At 38.5% G+C, this 9,845-nt stretch overlaps 2 protein-coding genes across 2 annotated transcripts; both read left to right on the top strand.

Annotated features, from left to right (window-relative positions):
• Positions 1-7,399: 7,399 nt before the first annotated feature.
• Positions 7,400-7,900, top strand: LOC109158445. Its single transcript, XM_019306352.1, has one exon. It carries the CDS (start codon positions 7,400-7,402, stop codon positions 7,898-7,900), a length of 501 nt encoding a protein of 166 aa, XP_019161897.1.
• Positions 7,901-7,904: 4 nt separating this feature from the next.
• Positions 7,905-8,660, top strand: LOC109158446. The gene has a single exon (XM_019306353.1). It carries the CDS (start codon positions 7,905-7,907, stop codon positions 8,658-8,660), a length of 756 nt encoding a protein of 251 aa, XP_019161898.1.
• The last annotated feature ends 1,185 nt before the right edge of the window (positions 8,661-9,845 follow it).

The following is a 9,845-nucleotide window of genomic DNA, read 5'->3' on the forward strand; positions in this document are numbered from 1 at the left end:
GATTTAGATGCATTGTGGTGGTAAGTAGCACAATTATGAACATAAGATTCTACATCTTTTTTCTTCTTTGGCCAATGAAAATATCCATGCAAAACATCATCATTCTTTGGAAAACCAAATTGTCCCTTATGTGAATCAATGATTAAACCATTGCTCAAATCCAAGCAAAAAGTGTCAATCCCATTGACTTTGAACCAAAACTCCTTGAGCAAGTAGTATTTTCCATAAGAAGTTTTCAAATGTGCCTTATAACTTTCCAGTGATTCCTTATCTCTATCAAATAAAGTTTTAGTAAAATCAAAGTTAAGGAATCTCGGATGTATGGATGCAAACAAATTTCTAACACATCTAGCAAGTAGATCATTAATAGAAACATGGCAAACAAATCTAGAGAATTTTAATGCATGCTTTTGAAATAAAAGTGGGTAAATAGTTACTCCCCTTCTTTTCTCTTGCTTAATATCCTTTGTAGTGACCAAGAGAGGTTGCACTTTGACACCTTGGGCTGGTCCTTTCCACTATATCACTGATTGTGGTCCCTTTGTTTGGCTATAAACTGAGTTAGAGGATTGGAGTGGTGATTGCATTTCCAAACATGGAGGTTCCACTTTTCTCTCTTTGATTTCTTCTTTCTTTGAGGCTGGTTTGAGAGCTTGCATCAATGTCAATTGAATTTCTTCTACTTGTTTAGGATAAAAACGAGGCAAGGCATATGTAACTCCATTCATGTGAAACACATAAGTGTTCCTCATTCCATCATAACTTATTTTTCTGTCAAATTGCCATGGTCTACCTAACAAGATATGAGCAGCCTGCATTGGGATATTATCACACAAGATTTCATCAGAGTAACTGTTAATAGATAAAGGAATAAGAGCCTGTTTGGTTACTCTAGCTTCTCCTGCATCAGTTAACCATTGCAAACAATAAGGATTTGGATGATTAAGAAAATGTAATTGAAGAAATTTAACCTTAGCTGAACTAGCCACATTTGTGCAACTTCCAGAATCTATTACCACAGTACAAGCATTCCCTCTAATTGACTCGTTAGCACAAAATATATTTTCAGTTTGAGACTCATTTTCTTTTATAGGTGAACATTGAAAACCTCCTTAACAACAGGAGTATGACTAGACTCACTATCAGCATATTTAGAATCAAAATCTAAAGGTATGGGTTCTCCCTCAACATGTTCATTGGGGGTTTCAAAATGGTCACATACCTCATCCTCAGATTCAAGACAAGAAGTAATTTTTTCAGATTGTGTTGTTATCTTAACTACCCTCTTGTTAGGGCAATCACGAGCTATGTGGCCTCTCCCATTACATCTATAACAAATCATTTCTCTATCATGTTGAGGCGTCACTGCCTCACTTACCTTTTCCTTACCGTTGTCTCGTGAATCATCTCTTGGAGGAGGATTTTCATCACGCCTTTGAAGGGTGGAACAAGTGTTGTTCCATCTTGATGCAATATTGTTGGACTTGTGCATTTTCATCTCTTTAATTTTTGCCTCAGATTCACGTGCAACATACTAGGCATCATAAAGGGTGTCATATCTCTGAATACTCATTCCACATCGAATTTCTAAGTTCAATCCATGTACAAAACGAGCAACAGTTTTTGTCTCTTCTTCATGTATGTTTCCCTGTTTAAGCAAAATATTTATAGTTTGGTGGTACTCATCAAATGACTTTGTTCCTTGCACCGTTCCCTGCAATTTTCTTTCAAGATCATACAAAAAAAATTTTGGACGAAAGGTTAGGCGCATATCTTCCCTCTCTTGAACCCAAGATTCATAAGGAATAAAATTAGCAACTCTCTCTCCATTTCTTTTTCGCCACCAAGATAATGCATAACCCTTAAAAGATGTAGCAACTAGGCTAATTTTTGTAAAATCAGAATAGTGCTTTAAATGGAAAAGAGTTTCAACAGCATTCTCCCATTCTATGTATTCAGTACGTCCTTTCTCACCGGTGAAGTTAGGAATTTCATGTTTAATGTTTCCTAACTCCGCATTACGCTGCTGGATCCTTTGACATCTAGGATCCACTATTCCTGCCGGTGGCAGGTGTCGCTCAGCATTGTGTGGTGGTTGCACTTGGTGTGAGCGTTGCTCCAAATTATTCATTCGTTTGAGTAACCTGTCTATTTTTTGTTCTAATGCCTGGGGAAGATTTGGAACTTGATCAGCCATCTGTATAGGAAAAAAATATCTAAAAAAAAAACAAGAAGATGTGTGAGTAACATGTTAGTGAAACCAAAAAGTTGGCTCGCTCCCCCACTATTCTCAGCTCGCAGGTAAGAGGTGGATTATATGGCTCTGGGGGTGCACTATACACTCTTACAAACACACACTCCACTCGTGTATCACTCAAGGTGGCAGATACTCTCACAAGCCATTTTCCAAAAAGGAAAATTCTAGTCCGGAACTCAACTTGATATGGATTCAACCTCAAAGTTCAAGAAAACGTACCTTGGAAAACTTCACAAGCCTTTGAGAGTAAGGTGTATCGTGAGGTAGGTAATAAAATTGAGAGCAATAAGCAAAGAAAAAAGGACAATACAAGCAAAGAAACTAAGCAAGATTTGAAAGAAAAAAAGGGAAGCAAAGAAAGAAGTATGGCAGAAAGATATGCAAGAGCAATATCAGAAGATAGACACAAATAGAATGTAATAGGGGTGCAAGTGTACCACAACCAAATAAGAATATATCAAGAAATCCTTCCAACCTTATACTTTTCACCTTCCTTATCCCTCCAAATTTCTCCTACCAACCAGATTCTTTCCCCAACCTTATTCTTCTTCTTTACTGCTTTCTCTTTTTTGGTTTTTTTTTTCTTCAAATTTCTTGATTTTTTTTTTTGATTTTTTTGATAAGTAACCTCCAAATAACTACTTTAAATATCAACAAAAATTTTGGACCAAGATGATCCACACAACACCTTCAAAACAGAATCAAGAATTTCAAGAATCACCCAGAAAAACAGAAACGCTGCCCTTACTTCGAAGATGAATATCTCAATGACCGTAAGGAATTAGCACGTGTATAATATATCAAAAGAACGCCCCAGAAGAGATATACAACATATCCAAATTTCCGATAAAAATAACTAGTGGATCTCGAGATATAAGTCATTCTTTGAAACTGGTCACAGAACGCGGAAATCTGGACAGGGTGTGATTGAGACATAATTGCGCGTAAATGCACTTTGGATATAGGTAAGGGTGAGATGGGGTTATTTTACTGACAGAATTTGTGGTAATATGGTGCTTAGAAAGTGTGAGGTTTCGTTGATATTGGACGGGAAAAAAGGAAAACTATTTCGGGATTGTTTTTCAAGAAACTGGAGAACATGTATCAAGATTCAAGAACACAATCAAGAATGCAAAGGAACATTTTTTTGGGGGTTTTTAATGAATAAGACACGAATAAAAGTAGTATGTAAGATAAGAACGAGATAAACCTAGGGAACCAAAGAAACCAAATTTCTAATGATAATGAGATAAACCTAGGCTCTGATACCAAATTGATATGAACCTAATCCAAGATTCAAATAAATGGAGTATTGTCCCAAGAATGCTCTCAATTGAAGATAGAGATGGATCAAAATACCTTAAACCTCATGAGAAACCCTTTGTCTCGAATCCTCAAAGACTTAGAAGAATCCCATTGTAGCTTCAAGTACCTTGATGATGCAATCTTCAATCAACTAGAGTCGGATCTAGTTTCCTTCGATTCAAGAACGAGTCCACGAACCTAAATCTAAGGTTGAAGAAAGTAAGATTGATTCGAGTCCATGAATCAATTTGCTATTCGAGTCCACGACTAGCCACTAATTGAGTCCACAATTTGCCATAAGGTTTCTTACACAAGTGTAAAGAAAAACATCAAAAATTTATTGAATTCAAGCCTGTTTCAAACTGATATGGATGTGCCTTATTTATAGGTATAGGGCAGGATTGTAATCTAAATACAATGGGAAAAAGAGTCCTAAACCTAATCTAGAAAACAAGTAAATCGAGTTTTATTTAGAAAAGGATTTAAGGAATCCTTTCTAAATACAACTAGTGTTTTCTCTTTTATGCCAAACAATTTAAATTAATGATGACAAAAAATAATAGGGCTGATTTGGGCCTAATTTAATCACCAAAATCAGCACTTAAACAATTATAAAAAGCCTTGAAATCTTCTTCATCTTTTGCAAATGGGCTTGACTTGGATTTCCACCATCTTTGAATATCACCAATGAAGAGTTGTCTTAATCGTTTGGACTTGGGCCTTGTGATTGGCCCAATTGGTACTCTTGATGGATCTTCATTATGTTGGGCCGCATCATCCTCACCTTCGTGAAAATGATTCGACCTCGAATCTTGTAAGCATTGTCTTCGATCCATGATATCACTTGAAATGGGCCACTATAATACTTTCCTCTATCAAATGGAATTATTATTGGACCTTCTTGTTTCTTCCACCAATGATTCTTTAAGGATGTAGTTATGGGCCTTGTGATGAGCCCACTATAGACCCTTATTGGGTTCCATGTGTACTGGTTCTTATTACTTAGCTTAGATTAGTCTTGTATTACATCCCTAGCAAGCTTGTAAACGCGGATTGGAGTGGGATTCAACCACACAATCTTAATCTTAAATAGAGAAGCTTCTTACTCTTCTTTTAAAGCTTTTGTGCAATGTTTATGATATTTTCTTGTGCTTTGTTGTTATTTATGCTTATGAAGTGTGAGTAGTCCGTTTTTAGGCTCGGATTAGGGTGATATTGCCAACCTAGATGCTAAATAGTTGATTATTGCATAAGGGGGAAGATATCTAACCTATGGTTCATTGGTTTGTGAAGGATTTATATTGGATCTTGTTAATATTTGGTACGTAACTCTTATTAACTTGCTTTTGGGTAGTTTTTCTCCACAATGAAAGTTGGGGGAAGAACTTAAAGCCTCTCCTTTCTCTAAAACCATTTTCTTTCTATGAAAATAGGGAAGAATTGGGGGCCTAAATGCTTATGTGCTTTAAGAGCTAGGAATTGATACACCATGAAAGTGGGGCAATCCTTGCTCTAATCCTTGTTCTTTAGCTTATGAAAATGGCTTTAAGCTAGGATTCTTATGTGCTTTGCCCTTATGTTCCCTTGGTTGATATTCTCCCCTAATCCCTAAGTTGTTAAAGCATCTAGAAGGCAACATCCCCTAATTTGAGCCCATCTTTTATCATTGTGTTTACTTGTGTTTAAATTGCATTGTCTTAACTAGATTTTTAGCCTTTAATTGTTGACATTACCCAACCATGAATTTGAATTTGCTTGGATTCTTGTGGGTTCTAATACTTTGGTGCCTAGAATTTTAGTTGTCACTCAAGTACGTGCCATAGTCCCAATCCTTTGCGGAACAACAAATTACACTCGTTTACTCACCATCTCTTTCCCGTACATCAACTTTTTTGTGCCGTTGCCGGGGATTGGTTTATTTGGTTGTATTGTGTGATTGCTTTTTCTTTCTAGCATTAGAGTTAGTTAACTCTAAGGAGATCAAGTTTTTATTTTCTTTTATTTTCCTTTGTTCGTTTGTTTTAAATTGTGACTAAGTGCTTCCAAAGTTTTCTTTGCTTGAGTTTGGTTGTAGGTACTTCTCTTGGTGCATGCAAACTAGGTCTAAAGGGAGACAAGACCTTCACCCTTTCAACCAAGAACTCTCTAGGGAGCTAAGGAGACAAAGAAGAAACTTGCTCGGTTGGTTGAAGGAGTTTGAATTATTGAAGATAAACATGGAGAGGGTGACACTAGCAATCCCGGTCAAATCTTACCCAATGATACAAGCACCCAAAATAGCCCGAGACAAGGGGAATTCAATGAAGCTCATGCTAATGTCTCTCAAGTGCCAATTGCTCCCGTTAAAATACCGGCACAAGACTTCATGACAAATCCTAATGTCAATCCTTATATTGGAGGAGGAATGGGGTTTCCACAAGCTCAATACCCATTTTATCCTAACATGAATCAAGGGGGCATTCCTCAAGGGCATGATCAACCTCAACAACAACAAGGTCAAGGGGTTGGTATGCAAAATCTTCTTCACCAAATGCACCCCAACTTTGCCAATCCTATGTTCAACATGCCTCAAAACTTTCCACAAGGAGTTCCTCCTATTTTTTATCAAGGTGTTCCACAAAGACAACCCATGGCGGCCCATCTAGCTCCGGAGTTTGAAGAAGAGGATTGCATTGTTTACCCGGGGGTGGATGCCAACAATTTTGAACTCAAGACTTCTCTTATCCAAATGGTTCAAGACAATAAATTTGGAGGGTCAAGGGTTGAGGATCCTAAGGCTCATGTTGTCCACTTTGATAGGATTTGCCAAACAATCAAGATGAATGGGATTCCTAGTGATGCAATCAAGTTGAGGCTATTCCCTTTTTCATTAAGAGACCAAGCATTGAGTTGGCTCAATTCCTTTCCGGTCAACCATTTCACAACTTGGGAACAACTTTACAAGGCCTTCATGCAAGAGTATTGCCCTCCTTCCAAGGCCGCCAAATTGAAGAAACAAATTCAAAATTTCCAACAATTTGGAAATTGAGAATTTGTATGAAGCTTGGAAAAGATTTAAGGAGTTGAGAAGACAATGTCCAAAGAATTTGCTTACTCCGGGGGATTTCATCTCATCCTTTTATGAGGGATTGTTGGATAGCTCAAAAACCATTCTTGACACATCTTCATTTGGAGGCATTTTTATTGATATGGGTCTGGAGTATGGTGAACAATTGATTGAGAGGATCACTTCTAACACGGCATATTGGTATAATGAAAGAAGTGACCCACCCAAGAAAGAAAAAACCGCCGGGATGTTTGAGGTTGAAGAAAAGATAGCCATGCAAGCTCAATTGGATTCAATTCAACACATGCTCAAGAATATGATGCAAGATCCGAAGCAAAATGTGCAAGCGGTGACTCAAACTCATCAAGTATCTTATATGTCTACTCCGTATTCCTTGCCACAAGCTACTTGCAATTCTCCCGGGTTCTCAAAGTATGACACTAGTAGCTTGTTGTGCCATATGTGGAGGAGCTTATGCTTCTCAAGCTTGTCAATTGTTAGATCCTAGTGGCCAAGGCTCTTTATCAAACATGGAGCAAGTGGATATGATTGGGTATTCTAGACCCCAGAACCAAGGGCAAGGATATGGAAATTATGGTCAACAAGGAAGGAATCAATTTGGGTCTTCTTGGAACAATCAAGGTGTGCAAGGAAGGAATCCACCTTCGGGTTTTCAAGGAAATCAAGCAAATAGAGGTGGAAATCAATTGAATTAACAATGGAGAGGAAATCAAGGACATGGAAAAAATCAAAATCAACAAGGATCCTCTCAACCTTCTCAAGATGTGGACATGAAGACATTAATGAACATGATGATGTCTCAAATTAGCAATTTGCAATCTCAAGTGGAGAATCTACAAGCCCAAAATCAAGGAGGAGGCACTCAAGGGTCTACACAAGCCTCATCTTCTAGTGGTAGACTTCCGGCTAACACCGAAAATCCTAGAAATCATGTCAACGCCATCACAACTAGAAGTGAAAAATCTTTGAAAGATCCACCTTTTCCATCTAATGATCTTACATTTGAAGAAGATGTTGAGAAAGATGAAGATGAAGAAAGGCCAAATGAAGAGGAAATTGAAAAAATTCTTGAAAGTGAAAATGATGATGAGCCTCTAATTCAAAGAAACAAGTCAAAGGGGAAGGAACCAATTCAAGAAGGAAACAACTCAAGTAAGAAGAATGTGAACAAGGGCAAGCAAATAGATGACTCGGTGATTCCTTGCAACTTGTTGCCATTTCCAACAAAGGTTGTGGAAAACAAAAGAAATCAAGAGAGAAAACAAGTTTAAAACAATGCTTGATAAGTTGGAGATTTCTATGCCCTTTGTGGAAGCCATTACTCAAATACCTTCATACAAAAAATTCTTGAAGGATATTTTGAGTAACAAGAAGAGATTAGAGAAGAGTGCGGTGGTGGACCTTAGTGAGGGAGCTTTGACATTTGCCGCGCTCCAAAAGAATTTGCCTCCTAAATTGAAAGATCTGGGAAGTTTTTCTATCCCTTGCATTGTTGGAGGATTTGTGGTGAGCCGTGCTTTGTGTGATCTTGGGGCTAGTGTGAGCTTTATGCCATACTCTCTATGCAAGAGGCTCAATCTTGGAGAGCCCAAGCCTACTACCATGACACTCCAAATAGCGGACCGTTCCATCAAGCACCGGGTGGGAGTACTTGAAGATATCCCGGTAATGATTTATCAATACTACATCCCAGGAGATTTCGTGATTCTTGACATAGAGGAGGATGCCAAGGTTCCAATAGTCCTTTGTAGGCCATTTCTAGCCACCGCCGGGGCAATCATAGATGTTAAAAGAGGGAAGCTTGTGATGGAGGTAGCTGGCCATAAAATTGAGTTTGACATCTTCAAGATGGCCAAACACCAACCTTCTTACATTGATGAGTGCAACATGGTGGAAGACATAGAAGAATGTTTTGGAGAGGTACTTGGGATTGGAGGAGATAACCAAGGAAGCTCTCTTGTGGGAAATTTCTTTGAAAAGTTGGGAGAGTGCACCCAAATCAAGAGTGGAGAAGCAACTTTGAAAACATGACGGGAGCTCTTGCCATTCTTGAACCCCTTGGAGAGGAGCATGCCCCAAAGGTAGAATTAAAACCTTTACCTCCAAATCTCCGGTATGCTTTTCTTGGCTCTAACTCTACTTACCCAGTGATTATTAATTCTTCTTTGCACAATGATGAAATTGATAAATTGCTTAATGTGCTTAGAAAACATAGGAGGGTAATTGGGTACACAATTGGGGATTTGATTGGCATTGATCCTAAGTATTGCATCCATAGAATCTATTTAGAGGACAATGCCAAGCCCATTGTGGAGCCCCTTAGGAGGTTGAATCCTAACTTGAAAGATGTGGTAAAGAAAGAGATTCTAAAGTTGCTTGAGGCCGCATTATATACCCTATTTCGGATAGCAAGTGGGTTAGTCCCATACATGTTGTTCCGAAAAAGGGTGGTATAACGGTCATTGAAAATGAGAATAATGAGTTGATTCTTACAAGACTTGTTACCGGGCACCGAATGTGCATTGATTATAGAATATATTGAACAAGTCTACTAGGACGGATCACTACCCCCTCCCATTTATTGACCAATTGCTTGAAAGAATGTCCAAAAATGAATATGTTTGCTTCTTAGATGGATTTTCAGGATATTTTCAGATTTCTATCCACCCCGAGGACCAAGAGATGACCACATTCACATGCCAATATGGCACCTTTGCCTTTAAAAGGATGTCATTTGGTTTGTGTAACGCGCCGGCCACTTTTTAAAGATGCATGATGGCTATTTTCTCCGAGTTGGTGGAGGAGATCATGGAGGTGTTCATGGATGACTTCTCCGTTTATGGGAAGTCATTTGATGAATGTTTAATCAATCTTGACAAAGTTTTGTGTAGGTGCCAAGAGGTGAATCTCGTGCTAAATTGAGAGAAGTGCCACTTCATGGCAACCGAAGGAATAGTTCTTGGGCACAAGGTCTCGGGAAGAGGAATTGAGGTGGACCCGGCAAAGATAGAAGTCATATCAAAATTGCCACCGCCGACCACAGTTAAGGGAGTGAGAAGTTTTCTTGGGCATGCCGGGTTCTATAGAAGATTCATAAAAGACTTTTCCAAGCTTGCAAAACCCCTTACTCATTTGCTTGCCAAAGATGTTGATTTTCATTTTGATGAGTCTTTCCTTGTAGCATTTGATAAGTTGAAGGAGGCCCTATGCCATGCT

The sequence above is a fragment of the Ipomoea nil genome, unplaced genomic scaffold, assembly GCF_001879475.1.
Source record: "Ipomoea nil cultivar Tokyo-kokei standard unplaced genomic scaffold, Asagao_1.1 scaffold2818, whole genome shotgun sequence".
Classification (NCBI taxonomy): domain Eukaryota; kingdom Viridiplantae; phylum Streptophyta; class Magnoliopsida; order Solanales; family Convolvulaceae; genus Ipomoea; species Ipomoea nil.